The 19,439-nt window shown below is 45.1% G+C and overlaps 2 protein-coding genes across 2 annotated transcripts; one reads left to right on the top strand and one right to left on the bottom strand.

The window, feature by feature from the left end:
• Positions 1–2,044: 2,044 nt before the first annotated feature.
• On the bottom strand, positions 2,045–2,864 carry GJB7 (gap junction protein beta 7). The gene has a single exon (XM_081997346.1). It carries the CDS (start codon positions 2,814–2,816, stop codon positions 2,055–2,057), a length of 762 nt encoding a protein of 253 aa, XP_081853472.1. The 5' UTR covers positions 2,817–2,864; the 3' UTR covers positions 2,045–2,054.
• Positions 2,865–16,983: 14,119 nt separating this feature from the next.
• SMIM8 (small integral membrane protein 8) lies at positions 16,984–18,939 on the top strand (the record flags this gene model as incomplete). The annotated part of the gene is made up of 3 exons (XM_081998130.1): positions 16,984–17,015; positions 17,858–17,999; positions 18,781–18,939. Exons 1-3 carry the CDS (start codon positions 16,987–16,989, stop codon positions 18,937–18,939), a joined length of 330 nt encoding a protein of 109 aa, XP_081854256.1. The 5' UTR covers positions 16,984–16,986.
• Between the last annotated feature and the right edge of the window lie 500 nt (positions 18,940–19,439).

Raw genomic sequence — 19,439 nt, forward strand, 5'->3', positions numbered from 1 at the left:
GCTGCCAGAAGCTTCTCACATGTCCCACAGAGCCAGCGCCAGCCGGCTCCAAAATGGACCCACTGCTGGCCAAGGCCGAGACCATCAGTGATGGTGGCAGCACCTGTGGGGGAACGGAATTAAAAAGGAGGGGAAAAAACCAGCAACAGCAACTGCAGCCGGAGAGAGGAGTGAGATATGTGAGAGAGAACAGCCCAGCAGCCCCCAGGTCAGAGCAGCAGGAGGGGCAGGAGCTGCTCCAGGCGCCGGAGCAGAGACTCCCCGGCAGCCCCTGGGGAAGCCCATGGCGAGGCCGGCTGTGCCCCTGCAGCCATGGAGCTCCACGGGGGAGCAGATCTCCACCCGCACCCGGGGAGGGCCCCACGCCGGAGCAGGGGGATGCCCGAAGGAGGCCGTGACCCCGTGGGCAGCCCAGGCTGGAGCCGGCTGCTGGCAGGAGCTGTGGCCCCGTGGGGAGAGGAGCCCCGGCTGGAGCAGGGTTGCTGGCAGGACTTGTGACCCCGCGGGGGACCCAGGCTGGAGCCGTCTGTTCCTGAAGGACGGCACCCGTGGGGGGACCCAGGCTGGAGCAGTGCGTGAAGAACTGCAGCCCGTGGGAAGGGCTCACGTGGGAGAAGTTTGTGGAGGACGGTCTCCTGTGGGAGGGACCCCAGGCTGGAGCAGGGCAGAGTGTGAGGAGTCCTGCCCTGAGGGGGAAGGAGCAGCAGAGACAACGTGTGATGGACTGACCACAGCCCCCATTCCCCGTCCCCCTGCGCCGCTCGGGGGGAGGAGGTAAATAGGGAGTGAAGTTGAGCCCAGGAAGAAGGGAGGGGTGGGGGGAAGGTGTTTTAAGACTTGGTTTTAGTTCTCATTACCCTACTCTGATTTGACTGGCAGTAAATTAAATTCATTTTCCCCAAGTCAAGTCTGTTTTTCTGGTGATGATAATTGCTGAGTGATCTCTCCCTGTCCTTCTGTCAACCCACGAACCTTTGGTTATATTTTCTCTCCCCTGTCCAGCCGAGGAAGAGAGCGATACAGTGGCTTTGGTGGGCACCTGGCCTCCAGCCAGGGTTAACCCACCACAAGAACACTACCCTGAAATAAGTCTTTTTAAGGCACTTAACTTCTGTCATCTCAGTAGTCTGGGTTCAACAGAAGACATATCTTAGCTAATTCCTGCTCTTTTCCTCTTAGCCCAAGCAACGCACATAACAAAGAGCAGTTGGGAATGATCTTTTCCCTTAAATGCCACAGCTACGGAACAGAAGAACAACCTAATGTCTCGGGAGCTGCTCGGTGCAGGTGACCAGGAGTTAAGTCTCTACTCTGGTACACGCTGCCTGTGAGTTTGAGCAAGCACCTTCTCTTACAGGATGTGTTCTGATGGTAAATACTCTCAAAACTGTAAAGGGCTCAAATACCTCCAGAAGGAGGTGCTCCACAAATAGTTAAATAACCTGGTCTGTCTATCGCTGTCGGCTTAATTAGATGTGTTTATCTCTTATTTTTTCTTTTTTGAGATGTTTTACACTAGTCCAGTGGAATGGGCTTGTGACCATCCCGGTCACTTCAAGGCACCAGCAGCCACTGTATACCAGCGCTTTCCAATTGCTATTCCAACAGTCACCAGATCCACCCACCTGACAAATGTCCTTACTCTTCAGTGCCTTAATCAATCTCAGGTTCTTCCAACTCTGCATATAAAAAGCCACTTTTTGCTTGTACCAAAGCAATTCTGTTTAATACTCAAAACACCACTGTTTGAACAATTTTTTTAGCATGATTTGTCATAAGCATCTGTCTTGGTATTAAAACTTCATGGAATTTTCAGACTTCTACACCTCTTATTTCAACATGAACAGATGTAGATGATTCTATGTACAACATACGTAATGTGACTGAATTTGCTCAAGTAAGGGGGAACTAACAGAAAAAATATTTCCTATGTAACTATCCTTTTAGTTCTGTAAAGCACTGGTTGGAAAAGCAGTTCACCAAGTACAACTCGTGTAACGGGACGGTGGTTTCTTCTTCTTTCAAGTCAACAGGGAGCTTTTTTCACGTTTGCCTTAAATGTTCCAAGGCAAGGATGGAGAGCTGTCGTGGAACCGTCCTGCAGCTGCTGGGCTTTTGTGACCGATGATTTCTGATTTGTGGCAATCGCTTTTTGAGCCCTGACGTTTCTTCGTGTACCTCTTCATATAACGTTTTATGGAGTATTTGAAAATGAGATAACTCAGTTCACTTAGATTTAATACAATGCACAGGCATGAAGTTGCCACCAGAAAATAGAGGAAAATCATCTTCTCTGTGGGTTTGGAAATATAGCAGTCTACAGTATTGGGACATGGTCTTATGTCACATTTCACAAGACGTGGTACTTTGAATCCATTGTACAATTTATAAAACAGAACAAGAAAGACTATTTCAAATCCTGTTTTTAAAACAAGGCTGATAAGATAAGTGCACAGCAATCCACCATCTATCTCTCCTGGACTTTTATAAAGTTTCTGGTTGTGGCGTTTCTCTCTGTTCTCTCTGTAAGCAACATGAAAAACAACCAAGAGTGAAGGGGTGGAGACCATGATTAATTGCAAAGCCCAAAGTCTGATGTGGGAGACAGGGAAAAAATGGTCAAAGCAAACATTTTCACAACCAGGCTGCCTGATATTGCATTCAAATTCATCATGTTCATATTTCCAGATGTTTTCTGCAGCCGCAATGTAAACCAGTAAGCGGAATAGGAATACAACTGCTACCCAAATTCTTCCAATTGCTGTTGAATATTTATTCACTCCACTCAGCAGATCACGTAGGAATCCCCAGCTCATTTTTCTCCTCAAGGAAGGAAGAAAATGCTGTAGCAAAGAAACACAAAATCAGAGAGATGCTTTTTCTTGGGTGAAATGAGAGGTTCATTCAAGGTGAAATATAATGAGTAGCTGAAGCAATTTAAAATGATTAAGCATTTAAAAAGGAAAACAACAACAAATTGCTTTTAGCTCTGATAATTTCTACTTTCTGAGGCTACTATACAAAATTTATTTGCTGTTAAAGTAGGTTTTGTCAATTAGGCTGAAACCTAATCATTCTGCTAAACTGTCCTCTGCAAGTAAATGTGCCTGTTCTTCCCAAGGATCTCCTGAGCATCAGGTAGAGCTTCCTCCATTGAGTTCAGGCTAGCACTCTACCACCAAGGTACACTCAACTTAGCACTGTCAGTTATGCAAATACTAAGTACAGTCAAATCAGATTTCACTTTCAAATTTATGTATAGGAGCCAACTGTTCCATAATTAGTTGACTACCAAAATGCAAATTGTTTTCTTTTTGTTTGTTGTCTCACTTCCCAGTAAACTTGTACAATATTTTAAATCCTGTCCTGCTTCACTGGATTTTATTTGTTGTGTTATTTATCATTTAAGAAATGCACTGAACTTTACTCCAAAAATGCTTTTATTTTATAGGGTTTTTTCCGCACAAGTCTGCCCCGTCCTAGCGCTGAAATGCTTCTTTTGGAAGAGCTGCCTAAGGAGCCACTGGCAGCCACACTCTCCTCAATGTCAAAAGAAGACCTAAGATAACCACCAAGACCAAGCACACAGCCACCTTCCCACCTGGCCCCACCCCTGAGGTCTGCATGGCTCCTGGGGGATACCAAGCTCCTTTGTTTTGTAAGAGCAAAAAGTAGATATATTCCCAGGAGACAGAATGCCTGGGAGACATGAGGAGGGAAATGTGAGAAGTTTCCAGATCTGTGCGTTCTACCTTTTCATGTCCTCATCCCATCTACTGCTCCTGCAAGCTCTGCCTAGCAGGAGAGAAAACGTGCTCCTCTGCGGCTGCAGTGGCACGTGCAAATCCCACTGCCACTGCCGTAGCTGCAGTTAGTGCTGAGCAAGTTCATCAACTGGCAAGTTTGAGCAGAAGTAGTAATCAGACCACAGCACCACAAAGCTCAACGCAGATGGAAAACTCAGTACTTCTTTTGCTGTCACTTGGTTCTGCAGCCCATCATGACCTCTGCCTATGGCCAGACTTCTGCTGGAAAAGAAGGTTATTTGCCTATTTGGGTATTCCTACGCTGCTACCATTAGAGCTGGTGGACTGGTGAACTACCTGAGGAGCCAAGGGACAGCTGCAGAAATTAATATATTGCTGATTGGTACTGGGAAGGATGTTGAAAAAAAGATGTTCTCATGAAGAATTGCTACCAAGCTACTCCTTTATGCTGCAGATAAAACAGAGTAACAGGCATATCAATTGGCTTATAGCCTATCAGGCATATGCTTATATGCTTTTAAATATATGTGGCAGGGTGATGACTTTGTCATTAAAGAGCTATTTCTGTCCTCCATGGCTGCAATTAGAGCTCAAGCAGAAGTTTAAATCAAGCTCTTCAAGACATCAGCACTAGGGCTTTAATGCTTTTTAAGTAATACACAGTAAATACATCAGCCTCAAAGGAGCCGAATAGCAACGGATGAAGACACTGCTATGGAATAAAGCACAAAAACATTCACATGAGTGAGTGTGAATATTAACATGTCTGAGTGCATCTTCTGGATGAGCTGGCCTCTGCAGCAGATTTGAAGGAAAACCTCCAAAGCCTTTCCTAGGATTTTTAGATGTGCACAAGCACTACAGAAGGGAAGACTGAATTTTGTTATTCCATGAAAAACGAGTATGGCTGTGAGTGGGCTTTTGCTAATGGTCATAAGAACTGCACCACCGCTTTTTAATGTAAAAAGCCTAATATCACCTATCAGTCTGTGACTGGAGTTACACCAGTTCTGAGCCTCCAGCTGTGCAAGTTGGGACAGAAATAAAAAATATGTTGGGTCACCAGCAAGGCACTAAAATCAGTGGGAACCAGCACTGGTGGAAATAAGGCCGTGGAGATACCTAAAAATAGATTGAGAAATTTACCCTGAGGTCTTTTTTCCCAAAGCTGAGCTGCTACTTCCTTACCTGAGCAGCAAGAGGGATTACAAAAGAACAACTTGATACCTGCTTTTGCCAATCCCATGTTGAGGAGAAGGACATGAAGGGGAAAAGAAAGTCCTGCCCAGAGAAAATTGGGATCCAGGATTTGACTAAAATCTCCAGCAGATCCTGAGCAATGGGCAAATTCTAGCCAGCCAGAAGATCAGACAGATGACATTTCTGAAAGGTATTTTGAAAGACAGCAACACATTCTGGTACCTAGAAGTCTGGCAGCGAGGCAGCAGGGATTTCAAGGGACTAAAGGTGGCTCCTGGTCTATGTGCTGTGTTGATGAGAAATTGAAATTTATTAAAGGACCACAGGGCATGTCCTGTGGGCAGCAGTGCTTCTGCATCCAGAAGTCTGCAGAGCTTTGGTTATATTTTTCCACTTGCAGCCTCCGCTTGATGTTGAGAAATGGTTGTATAGGACAACCTTCAACCACAAGCCTAAAGGGCCACAGAGCCTCTTTCATGGTATTGTGTGGACTCCAGGTGCCCACCAAAGGCACCGTATCACTTCCCTTCTCAGCTGGACAGGGGAGAGAAAGTATAACGAAAGGCTCGTGGGTCGACATAAGGACGGGGAGAGATCAGTCAGCAATTACCGTCACGGGCAAAACAGACTCGACTTGGGGAAATTAGTTTAATTTATTGCCAGTCAGATCAGAGTAGGATAATGAGAACTAAAACCAAATCTTAAAATGCCTTCCACCCACCTCTCCCTTCTTCCTAGGCCCAACTTCACTCCCCAAGCATGGGGTCCCTCCCACAGGAGACCGTCCTCCATGAACTTCTCCCACGTGAGTCCTTCCCGCAGGCTGCAGTTCTTCACGCACTGCTCCAGCCTGGGTCCCCCCACGGGTGCCGTCCTTCAGGAACAGACGGCTCCAGCCTGGGTCCCCCGCGGGGTCACAAGTCCTGCCAGCAACCCTGCTCCAGCCGGGGCTCCTCTCCCCACGGGGCCACAGATCCTGCCAGCAGCCGGCTGCAGCCTGGGCTGCCCACGGGGTCACGGCCTCCTTCGGGCATCCCCCTGCTCCGGCGTGGGGCCCTCCCCGGGTGCGGGTGGAGATCTGCTCCCCCGTGGAGCTCCATGGCTGCAGGGGCACAGCCGGCCTCGCCATGGGCTTCCCCAGGGGCTGCCGGGGAGTCTCTGCTCCGGCGCCTGGAGCAGCTCCTGCCCCTCCTGCTGCTCTGACCTGGGGGCTGCAGGGCTGTTCTCTCTCATATTCTCACTCCTCTCTCCGGCTGCAGTTGCTGTGGCGCCATTTCGCCCCCTCCTTTTTAACTCCATTCCCCCACAGGTGCTGCCACCATCAGTGACGGGCTCGGCCTTGGCCAGCGGTGGGTCTGTCTTGGAGCTGGTGGCCGTGGGTCGGTGGGACACAGGGGAAGCTTCTGGCAGCTTCTCACAGAAGCCACCCCTGCATCCCTCTGCCACTACCAAAACCTTGGCACGCAAAGCCAATACATATTGTTTGGGTTGTAACCAGCACAGTTCCTCTGTTCAAAGGAGCTGCAAATGTGCCTTTAAAAGGTTATGTTTGCTTTTTGCACCACTGTTGCTAGAGAGGATTGTAGTTGTTGACTGATTATTTTGTATCCTTCAAAGATACAATTAATTCACTGAAGCATTGCAAAGAACATATGGAAGGGAAAAAGCAAAATGGCATTCAAAGATAAGGAGTTACTCAACAGGTGGACAAGAGATAATTGACTTCATGGAACAGCACAGGCACAGACTGATGAGAGGTTAAGTTAGTTGAGGTGAGAGAAGACTAAAACATCATATGGGCTCTATGAAATTTAGAGAAAGGTGAACAGACAACAAAAAGTAAGAGAAACCTTCAAGTAAGCACACAGTTGAGAAGTAGGGAAAAGATGACAGTGGTATGAGGTTTTGTAACACTTCTAGAAGTGGCAATACATGTGGAAGCAGATGCCAAGAGTGGTGTCAGGGCATGATGCTTCAGCAAAATTACATTCTGACTAACAGAAGGACAAGAGAGGAAAAGGTGTGATCCAAATCCTTGTAGCCAAAGAGAGATTTCAGCCTTAGTATTCAGAGGAGGTTCATTTTGTGCAGATTGAATCAAAGGGACTCAGGAAGGGAACCGGCTAAAAAATTGAACAGATTGTGGAAAATGTAGATGACATCAATTTGCATCAAGGTCATGTCCAGTGTTGAGGCTAACAACGAAATGACTCAAAGGTTTAAAAAAACAACCAAAGGGTCAAAGGGGGATCTATTTGGCACCATGGAAATAAAGACCACAAAAAGACTTAGCCTCTAATGGACATTACAAAGGAGGCACTAGAGAGTCTTAAACAGTAAATGAAAGATTACTTGCTCCAAGTAATCAAGAAAAAGTTGAATGGAGCAAGAAGTGAAGAGCAGGGATTTCAGGTTTAGATTTATTTCAACACCCTGCTCCATACACATACACACATGCACATCCCAACTTGGACAAAAGCTGAAGATCAGAGTTACGTTGATTTGTTGTCCTCATTACTAGCTGAAGTACCAGGGATGAGCATGAGAACAAATGCCTGGGCAGCTTCTACTGCCAGCCAGGAAATGGAGCAGGTAACCTCTCTTCCTCCTCGTGTACATAATTTATTTCCTAGATGTGACTTAAACACCCACCACCACACACACCCTTTGTCCTGCTCACTAGAGACACAAATGACCAGAAGAGTTTCTACATCCCCTGCTTCCCTCACACATACCAGTGGCTTAGTTTCCCCCCTTAAGGCTGCACACGTGCTCTGCTGAGCAAACAGAGCAACCTGAATGCATCATTAACTTCTGAGTGTGCTGAAAGTAATTTATTGAGTAATGTGTTTGAATAATGCTATTGTTGTTGAATATATTAATCAAATAATCATTTCTGTCGTTCAGTGAGGTCTACAGAAAGTTGGCTGATGTGCATTGAGTAATACATCAGTTGAAAAGCATAGTTGCTCAGGGAGTTATTTCACCTAGATTTCAATCAATCAGCTCTGCTAATTTAATTACTTTGAAAGCAGAAAAGGTATCTTTGTGCACAGGAAAATGGGGGCGGGGGGGGAAGGTAAGAAAATGCAAGAACAAACTGACTAAGTAGAGAGGAAGTGGGGAAAGCTTCCAAAGTGTTAGGGGCACAAAAAGGGCAGGCAGCTTGGCGAGCAGGCAAATTACAGTAAGAAGGTGCAGTATTGCGAGAAATGGAGGTGGAACAGTGAGAAATTACAGAAAGAACACGAGCCTGGGAACGGTGGATCTATGAATTCTGTACAAGCAAGCTGAATTACCTTCACAGGCTGGGAGATGGAAAAACACTTTATTTTTCTGATATAAACACTGCTAATGGGAGTATTATTCTGCACCTACAATTTACCTTTTTTTTTTTTTTTGATGGGAAGAATGAGAACTGTAAATAGTGGCGAAGATAAAGCAGAGAGCAGAAGTAGAGAATCACAGAGGAGGATATAGGATCATAAAAAAGCAGAGCTGGTAGTAATCTTGAGAGTTCATCCTCTCAATTTTTTTTACAATTTAATCACAACATCATTGAAGCGCTTTATTTTTAAACACCAAGGATCGTGTCAGTGTTATGAGGAAAAGGAAAAAAATGCGTTGGCACAATGGTTTGCATAAATGACCGAACAAATAATGACACTTAACTTCTGATATTCATTTAGTAACTGCATTTTCCTCTTTTTTTCTTTGTTTGCTGATATAAGGAAGTCTGCATCTGTTTTATGGTTGCTGAGCCTTTGTGCTTGTTTCATGTACTACCCACTGACAGAGGTATAAGGTCCACAGGCTGAGGAACACTTACCTGCTTCATTCTCTTGCCCTAAGAGGGCTTCCTTGTGTATATACTGTTCCTGACAGATGTTTTTTCAGTCTGCTCTTAAATTGATGGAAGCTGCACTAGCCCCCCAGCCCAGTGTGGTGCATCTATTCCAGTGCTCCGCTGCAGAAGAAGAGGGAGCAGGAAACCTCCTGAGAGCAGTAAGGTACAGTATAAAAAGTCACCCTACTAAGCTGCACATGCACCAGCTATTCAAACTGTCACGATCTGTGATAGGAGCAGAAAAACTATTGCTACAAGCCACTAACCTTGCAATGCCTTTGTTTCTTGTTCAATGGTGAGAGTGTAAATGTAAGGTGATTTCCAGGTCCTTATGAAAGAGCCAACAAAAGAAAACAGAGAGGTTAATTTTTATAACCTTATAATTAACCTTGCTCTGTTCAGAGAACCCGTCTCTTATCATAAAATGAATAAAGCTGTAATATTAACCTAGTATTGATACTCATTGCTTTTTAAGGCTCTTCAGAAACAAGCCAGGTAAGGTTTGACAACCCATGAAAAAACACAGCCCTCCTGGTCTGTGTGCTGGCCAGGTTGTTCACTTCTGCCATGACTGCGGTTAGTGGTAGCGCAGCAGAGCCTGTGGTTCTCAGGCTGACGTGAGCCAAAGGTTTCCCACCTATTTCATCCTTCAGATGCTTCCAGTAGAAGTGAAGGCCCCTGCATGGTGGATGTAAACGTACTGGCAATAGCTTGCTCTTCTCTCACAGGTCATCAAAAAGTAACCTATAGACACTTTAGATTAAACTTCATTGGTATAAACTCTTCATTAACGTGTAATAAGAAATAGAGTCCTCGCCTCAAAACATCAACAGTCTAGACAGAGAAAACATGTTCTGTGGAGGAGGAGTTGTCCACCAGAGAGGTGATATGGTTTCTCCAGCATCACCCAACACATCACATCAGAGGCAGAGCTAAGAAAAGAGCCATGGTTTCTCACAGCCCAGTCCCTTGCTTTCATCTTCCTTAGCTTGCTGATTCTAACCTCCCACTATTTCATGCCTATTATTAACTTTTATACTCTCAGAGCAAGTAATAAGCCCTTTGGCACATTGGGGCACATGTCTACTGTGATATTAAAAATAGAATTCCGCATACAATTAATAGTGCTTAAAATATACATGTGGTGTGTAAAAACATCAGCCTAGGTATTTATTTGCCAACCACGTACAGGAAGGAAAAGACTAGGTGGAAGAGGGCTCAGCTGGTCATTTAGCACTAGACCAAAGCTGGCTGATTTGGCTTTTACACCTGACTTTCACATAGGCTTCTGCAGCGCCTTGGGACAAATCTCCTTCCTCTCTGAGCTTCAGGACCTTAACTGGCCAACATTGACTTCTCTGAAAACATCACTTCTAAAATACATCTTCAGTAGGCTTCCTAACCTTAAGCATGCTTGGCATTCTTTGTTATAGCCAGTGGTGGCAAAATTCCATCTTGTTTTGTATTTAGGGAAACCGCAAACACCACTTAACAGCCCAGCAGCTGCTGAGTGTGATGCTTTGCCAGCTGCTAATTGCTGTGGTCTCTCCTCTGCAGCAATGAATGGGTTTTGAGAGAGGACAGACACAGTTCACTGTTTTCTTTGTTACTTTGGTAAACTGTATAATTAAAAAAAATTAAACTCAGAAGTAGCCAAAATGACTTAATTTTTTTGGAAGTCATGATATCTACATTTCGCCCACACACCTACTACTGCATTTCTCATCATCTTCATGCCAACAGATAACTCTCTCCCTCTGCAGCAAATGATCTTCAGCATTAGTAAGTATTATTGCTTCATTCAGGCTCTTGTAATGCTTTGGACAGCTCGTAAAAAAAATGAATTGACAAAGTCAGAAGACTTCCACTTGAACAAGCGATCGTCAATGGCCACATCACAGTTTGTAACTCTTTAGTAGTTATAAAGTACTGCAGTAGTGCAATGAAAACCGGATTGTATCTGTGGTTTATGCTGGCTGAAGGGACACTTTCATGAGGCTATTATCAAGACTGCCTGACATTAGAAAAATGTCATTAGGTAAAACTATATTTTATAGAAATAATTTATAGAAAGAAACTCTAACTTACCTACCTGTTGGTAAATGATCACAGCTGGACTCCAGTTTTCTAGTGGCATTAACAATCAACGATTCATTTCCAAGAAAGGGACTTCCTGCTTTAAGCCTTGAAAATGGAAACTGCTTGTCTCCTAGGTAGTATAAACAAGTGAAACCTGATCATCTCTTCCGGCACACTGTTCAGACCAGAACCATAATGTGTATCCTGTCATCAGAAAGATACAAGGAAACTGCCCTGCCCAGAAGGACTTGGGGGTACTGGTGGATGAAAAGCTGGACATGAACCGGCAATGTGTGCTTGCAGCCCAGAAGGCCAACCGTATCCTGGGCTGCATCCAAAGCAGCGTGGCCAGCAGGTCGAGGGAGGTGATTCTGCCCCTCTGCTCCACTCTAGTGAGACCCCACCTGGAGTCCTGCGTCCAGCTCTGGAGCCCTCAGCGCAGCAAAGACATGGACCTGGGGCATCTACCACCTCTCTGGGCAACCTGTGCCAGTGTTTCACCACTCTCAGTGTGAAAAATTTCTTCCTTATTAGTCTAAACCTACCCTCCTTTAGTTTAAAACCATTACCCCTTGTCCTATCACAACAGGCCCTGATGAAAAGTCTGTCCCCATCTTTCTTAGAAGCCCCCTTGAAGTACTGGAAGACTGCAATAAGGTCTCCCTGGAGCCTTCTCTTCTCCAAGCTGAACAACCCCAACTCTCTCAGCCTGTTCTCACAGGAGAGGTGTTCCAGCCCTCTGATCATTTTTGTGGCCTCCTCTGGACCCGCTCCAACAGGTCCATGTCTTTCCTGTGCTGAGGGCTCCAGAAGAAACAGCAGCCAGCTGCTGGAAGCAGTGATGCAAAAGAAGAAGAAAGCCTGAACTCCTGGCCTGTTAAATGAATTCTTCACAGCAGAATTCATTCGTAGTATAATTTGTTTAGCTTAAACTTACTGTGGCTTTTATCTGGGAATTGTAAGTGAATGTTCAGTAGTTTTACAGAGAGGAGGGTATCACACATCCTAACACACGTGCCTGAACCAGGAGCTTGGTACTGTCCCAGAGAAGCTGATGCCTCCCGAGGGTGATGACTTAAGGTGCCAGAGTTGGGAGCTGGACTGCAGGTAGCGCAGAGCCTCCCAGCGCCTGCCAGGTGAGTGCCCTCCTCCCAGCACTGCTGCTGAATGCCCGACAAAAGCTGCGGCAGGCTGAATAATGTTCAGTTCCCATCAGTGATTCAAAGGCCAAAACCACTGTTGGAATATTGTAATTAGCTGTAGTACTGAGAAAGCTAAAATTTAACTTTAAATCTAAATTTTATTATGGCATTAAAGGCATCTGAGCTGTCCTATAGAGACGGAAAAGAAAAATGCTTCAGCAACCCATTTTTTTATTAATTGGAACTGTGTGGTTACAAACCCATCATTTAAATGTCAAAGTTATTTAAGCATCTTTATGACACCCACAGTTATATCCCCATCGTATCTGGTATATAAATGTTAGAAGCTGCCACTCTCTACTGTATTTTGTTACATGGTGGTATTTATATATGAAAAGACAACTGTAAGGTGCAGAAAATCTGAAGAGCTCCAGACTACAGAGTGTCAGAGTCCCTCACTACAGAGTTTGCTCTGTTAAACCTGCGAAATTCCTACCCTCCCAGAGTCTTCCTAGGAGCTGTGTGCCCTGCCTGAGATCTGAAGGGTGCCTAGATCAGAGGACACTAGCTGAAGGATTTTAATTTATCACAGCTTCAGCTGATTGGCAACCCTGGTGTTGCAGGCAGAGGTTAGTTCCTGGTCCGTGCCCCCACTTCCAGCTGCCTCCCCAACTGCATTGCTCTGCTTACAGCAGTGTCTCACCCATCCCACTGAAAAATAAACTTTGTTCTTCTTTTTTCTTTACTGGCAATGTTCATTTTCAGCTAGAGCAGGGAGCAAAATCAGCTTACTCCAAGGCTGAGAAATGCTGAATCCTCATGCAAGGAAGGCCACAGCAAGCGCAAGTGAAAACAGGTCTCCCCTTGCCCTCCATTTTGGAGATGCAGTCTTAGATTAGCTCAAGTGTGTTTTTAAACCCCACTCTAAGGTATCTGGCTGTGTATTGCTGTAGTGAGCAAATTCAGTGCTGCACTCGTTTCTCTGCTTTTCCTTTTCATGAGAAACTGGCTTTTTCTTTCCAGAGGGGATGCTTTGGGTTTTGATATTATTCTGTTCCCAGTCAGAAACAATTTGCCCACTCATTAATGCAAGTAGAACCAAACAAAACACCTTCTCCCTTCCATATTGAATTCAGTTAAAAAGATTTATAAGCTTGATCAGTATTTGAAGAATAACAATTGCTTTAATCTTTGCTGGCAAGCACGGCTGGGTGATTTGTTTGTCCCTGTCTCTCAGAGACACAGTTGGCTAACAAGTGTTACAGAAGACATATACATAATGCTATGAAACATAGAAGAGTCACTCTAACAGATTTTTGTTTTTAAAATGCATATTGCCTTAAAGCTTTTTGGGTTGTCAGTGCTAGGGTCCCAACCACTGCATGCTGCTGCCTGAAAACTCTGCTTTCTTTCAATGGGAAGGATACAAATGAGTGATAAGAGCTGAAAAGCAGCATAAAGGCTCTTGAGACCGACATAAGCTGAGCAACAACCGCACAGAAAGTTCTCAGTGCCACCCTTGTCCAGCTGGAGATCTGTTTGTTTCTTCTTCTGCATTTATGTCCTTAATATGACAATACTGTTTCACATGCCTCAGTGCAATAATTGTTCCCCTCACCATTAGCTGTAAGGTGGAGGAAGTACTTGTAATTCCTAATTTTTTGCTTTCCCTTCTCCTCCAGACTTGTTCAGGACAAAAAAAAACCCCAACTGTTAACTCAAATTAAAATATCATGAAACTTACAGTCTAAAAAGCATTCTAGAAATCAGGCAAAACAGAAATGCAAATACACACTAGACATTCACGTATGAAAACTCTAACACGTGATGGAAGTTGCCCCTCTCACCACAAGTCATACCAGTGCTGAACAAAAGAATTTTTTGTGTCCCCAACAGCTCTGTAACTGTGTGTCTCTCAAGCAGGAGTAAGTTTATCGGTAGCTCGAAGCATCACATCTTTATTTTGAAGACAACGTGAAGCTCTGTTCCTTTGTGGTACTTGAAATAAGCAGGAACTGTGAGGTGAATCAACAAAAGCACGGAGGCATGCTGCTGCTCCCCAGACTTCGTTAGGCTGCCTGTTGCATCCTAACGACATCTGTGGGACACAGTATCAGATTTGCTCTGTTCCCTACAGAGGCTCTTCTGCAGCTCAAACGATAAGGGGATGTGAGTCTTAAGAAAAGCAGAAACTGCTATTAAATTCTGAATGGCCATGGCAGACAGCACAATACCGAATGCAGAATCCCAAAGGAATTTATTTAAAGGTAAAATAAATCTCAGTAACAGCCTTTGGTTTGGAAAAGGAAGGGTTTTGTGTGGCTACTTTTCAGGAGAGATACTCAGATATTAAGAGGATGGGTGACTCAGAAATACCACAGATGTTTACAGTTCTACCCTTTATAGAGTCTCTTCTATAAAAAGATGCCAGACAACTTTATAAGCCTTGGTGGATTGAGCGTTTCAACATCCTGTTGGGTCAGATGATAGCAACACACTATTCACATTAAAGATAAAATAAGACTCTTTCCCACAGTCATAAAGCAAAACTAGGAGCAGCAAGCAGTCCAAGCTTTTCTTCACTGCAGAGTTAATCTGATTAGTTGGCACCTGCTCAGCGCACACCGAGTACCAGCACTCACATCAAAACCCAGTCTCGTTTTTAAGTCCCTCTCTGCTTCTTCTCTTTCTCTGCGTAAAGCCTTATCCCACAGCTCTTCGTACAGTGAATATTTTCTCTCTAGCTGATGGTGCTCTTTGTACTGTGTATGATTTCTTCCCGTGTCAATGATGTCTGGGATTTACCTGCCCTTTGTAAGAAAGATGGGAAGTGCTAGAGAACTAGCAGCAGTCTAACAATCCTTGCCACCATTATCAGGCAAATGTGTTCTGGCATAAACCCATCCTACCACGATCCATAAAATACTATCATGACCCTGGCTGACTTGGGGTCAGAAGTTTTATCTGCCTGGATGGGGTCAGTTAATGACAGTAACTGCTGGGAAAGAGGTACACATGCTGATAAACTGGTGCACTTCTCAGTGCGGTGGTGTAAATGTTTTGCATTCCCATATACAATGTGTCAATTATTTGGGCACTGTATGCAGAACGTGCCATACAGTATTGTAAAAACTCCCCCTTGCCTCAAGAAAACCAAGCTATCTTCCCAAAAACCAAGGCTCATGCAAAAACCTTGTATCGGCTTCTTTCAGTTACACAAACATCCAAACCAGAGCAGGAACTTTTGCTCAAAGCGACTTTTTTTCTGCTCAATGGTTTCCAAACAAAATCAGCTGTGTGGCATATGCTGCCAAAACAATAGCTACCAGATTAGCAGATGTGATGTTGTGAACTACATGTTGAAACAAAACCCAGACATACCACTCAATCCTCTCTTGACACCAAAATTTATTTCCTTACTATTTTTCTCACCTCATGATATTTACACACAGCAAAGAAATTCTTTAGATACTCCACCTGGATTTAGAAGGGACAAGTTAACCTGCAATATTGCTCTGCCATCTTTCCAAAAAAAAAAAAGCAGTTTGATTACTGCAAAAGAAAACATGGAGCAAGTGGCTCTGAGAGCCTGCATACCTCTACATTTATGTTTGTCCCCCTCTGCCTCCATGGCTGCAATAACCAGATACTCCACTGAAGCCCTCTCACACACCCTCCAGATGCAGAAAAGCGTGAGCTGCGGTTAGTGAGTCCAGAACTACGTTTGTACTAATCCGCCAGCTGGCTGCAGCTAAATAGCTGTAATATTACCCATCGCATATTACCTCCTGTTACCTAGAGGAGCACTAATCTGGGTCTCTCCCTACCCCCCAGGTATTGTTTTTTCCAAAGTTTGAAGTTTCTACTGTTCTTTCTAACGTGGCTGAAACTGCCTAATGGCATCGAAATCAGCAGAGACTGACAGCAGGTGGATGCGACCGCATGGGCTTCATTTCCTCTGGACTCTAGGTAATTTTATTAATTTTACTGTTTATAAATAATAGAAAACAAAACACCGCCACAAAGCAGCATTTACGCGACCAGGAGTTTCCAGACGCCTGAAATCTTGAATTCAGATCTAAATACCAGGAACTGGATGCTTAAATCGCAGCGTATTTTTCTGCTCAAACGACCGCACTTCCGGAGACCCATCTCCGCATGAAACACCCCTTCCCGCTCATCGTCCCGGCACTTGGGATCGGCAGAGGGGGGAATCTCACCGCTTCTCTTTGTCCATTTCCCACATTTAAAATATAATTGCTTCTCGCCCGACTACCAAGATTTGCACCAGCTGGACGAATCTCGTACAGCTCTCGGGGATTTTACAAGGGGTCACCAGCGACTGGCCGTTACCGCGGGCCAACGGTCAACGCCCTCCCGCCAACGCCTGCTCCCGGGCCGGGGGTGGTGGGGCATGGCGCCCGCCCGGGCGCTCAACAGTGGCTCAGCGGTGAACTGCGCCTCTTCCCACCGAGCCAGCTTCTTCCCTCACCTCCCGCTTAGTATCGGGAACTATGCCTGGGGAAAAAGACCCACAGCCCCGGCCAAGGTAGACATGTTCCCTCACCTCCCCGCCCCGCCCCGCTCCGCCGTCTGCCTGAGAACGGGTGGGGCGGGGCCTGGCCGCCCCCCGGCCCGCGCCGGCGGCCTCCGCCCATGAGGGGGCGCAAGCGCGCTGGCGGGGGCTGGCCCCGCCCCTCCACGGGGGAGGCCCCGTTCCTGGCGCCGGGTGAGTACCGGCGGGGGACGGGGGTCAGGGGCCGCGAGGAGTTAACTGTCACCCGCCGTCCCTTGAGGCGCTGTTGGAGCGCGACGGCCTGGCCTGGCCTTGGCTTGCTCGTTATGTCCCGAGCGTCTCCGCCGGGCTCTTCCTCTGGGAAACTTGTCCCCTTCGTCCCCGGCCTAAAGCCGGTAGTGGCGTCAGGAGTCCCTCTCACCGCCCGGGGGGAGGATGCTGCCCTTCCCCTCGCCGCCCTCACGGTTTGTGCTGCTCCAGGGCCGGTACGGGGGAGTCCGGCAGAGCTGCTGGGCGGTTGCGCCTCACGTATGGACTGGCGCTGACTCCGCCCTGTGCCTGGCAGTGCCTTGTGCCTGTGTGGTCTCCTTTAGCCGACCTCCATGCTACCCTGACCTCCTTGCTGTGTCTGGGGCCTTGCTGGAGGAGGCCCGGGGCGATTGCTGGAGTGGGTTTGTGGATCCTGCCCCGGAGCACCCAGCTGTGCTCCAGCCGTGTAAACTACGGGGCAGGGGTGTCCTTAGTACCGTGTCTGCCTATCCCACCAGTAAGCAGAATTAACCGGGCAGGCTTTGTTCACCTTTGCTCAGGTGGCATCTTGCAGGTGACCTGGCCCTCATACATGAAAATGAGACCTGAGTCTTAGGACTGCTGGGGTGGGTGGATACCACCACTACACTAAAACAGGCTGCAGGCTGTCCTGTCACACATAGGTTATTTTTAAAAAAAGAAAAAAAGAATGTCCCCTGATACTGTGGTTTTAGCCAGAAGACTGCTGCTTGGTCCACAGGTAGCTTAAGCATTAGCCAAAGGCAGTAAAAAGCCCCAAGCCCATTATCAGGAGGCTTCATTTGTTGTATAAAGATGTGCATCTCCAGAAGTTAATTTTAGGGTGCACAAAATTGAAAAGATTGAAAATCAGTGTGCTTAGGCTGGGAATATTAGGTAACACCAAGGGCAATTGTTTAATATATACACAAAAACTCATGTTGTAAGAAGACAAGCTGAGTGTGAACTCGTATTCGGTGAATGTATTTCTTTTAGGTTTTTTTATAAAAGTAACATCTATTTTTCATTCTGTTTTTAGGAAGTATTCAACAATAATTAATATGTCTTCTGCCAAAACTCCAAATGAAAATGAAACACCCAAAGAGAGAAAACCAGGACTGAGGAATGTTCAAACAACAATGCTCTTCCGAGCTGTGAACCCAGAGCTTTTCATTAAACCTGTAAGAGGCTCATTCTGAGAGAAGTTAAATATGCTTGGAGAGACACAGTTGCTTTAAAATAATCATTGCAATTCTGTGTGCATTATATAACCATGTCTTCTTATGCAAGTCACTCATTAATGTAACTAAAAATATTTTTACTTTTTTTCCACTCTGTTAAGAGCTCAGAACATTACATTGTTTATTCCAGCTTTTGTGTCACTGTTATATTGTCTGATTCTTTTGCACCTAGCCAAATTGCTTTCAGAAAGACTGTTTACAGGCATCGTACCCATGTAAATGGACAGGTTAAGTAACAGGAGTCCTCGTTTAACATTTAAAAGGGAACAAGTCATAAAATGTAAGCTTTTTGATATGAAAAGAGGGGATTTTGGTAGCGTTTTAGTATTTTTTATTTTTCTTGCTTTTATAATTAAGTTGATGATACTCAGGTTTTATTTACACTAGCAGAACCCAGCAAGACTGGATGAAATTTTGTGCATATAATAAAAGTAGATGTTGTGACGATAATATATCATCTCCTCTAGAGGAAAATAATTAAGGTTGCTTGGCAGGAGCCGGGTACATTGTCCCAGTAGTATATCCCTCTGAATTGTGTTAGAAGTCTGTAATCGTTACCTTTAGTAATTGGTTTTGCATGTCCATTCATGATGATTTTTGCAGATGCCACAATAGTTTACTGTTCACTTTCTAAGCCAACACTGAAGAATGTAATGTTTGTGATGGATGAAAACTGTTTTGACTAAAAATGTACTAACGTTTGTGGGGTTTTTTTTGTCAGAACAAACCTGTGATGACATTTGGACTCATAACAATTACCCTCTGTGTGGCCTACCTTGGTTATTTGCATGCAACCGTAGAGAATAAAAAGGACCTCTGTGAAGCAATCGACAGTGAGGGATCCAGGTATATGAGAAGGAAAACTTCCAAGTGGGACTGACAACGTAAGGAAGGAAATCAGCACATCAGCCACAGAACTTTTCAAGGCAACTGCTGTTTTTCCCTCTGTCCATTGACATAATGGATGAATGTGTGTCTTGCTATTTAATCCAATTTAAGTTCCTTTATAAAATGCCATGCCTGTACAAATAAATTGCAATTAAGATGCATGGGAACATAAAAGTGATTTTAAGAATTGTTGTCTGCGATCTCCACAGTATGTCAGAAGACATGCAGTTAACTTAGACATGGAGTCAACACTGGTGAATGCTTTAGAAATTTACATGATAGTTCAGCTCACTTCTCTCTTTTCTTTGATTAAGTGAAAAGAGGAGTTTGTCTTTGATTTTTTAAACAGAAGGCGTAATGTATTGTATGTGAAAAGAAAAAGCTGATCTCTTGATCTGTTGAAAGTTGATAATTAACACTGGTGCAAGTAAAATAATTTTAATGCAAGAAAGATCTGATAAAGCAGTCATCGAAGGGTTTTATTTAATAAAG

The sequence above is a fragment of the Phaethon aethereus genome (assembly GCF_964289735.1).
Source record: "Phaethon aethereus genome assembly, chromosome: 3".
Taxonomy (NCBI): Eukaryota; Metazoa; Chordata; class Aves; order Phaethontiformes; family Phaethontidae; genus Phaethon; species Phaethon aethereus.

What these genes read in the sequence shown, in the direction of transcription:
- GJB7 (XM_081997346.1), bottom strand. Translation starts at nt 2,816, where the DNA reads ATGAGCTGGGGATTCCTACGTGATCTGCTGAGTGGAGTGAATAAATAT.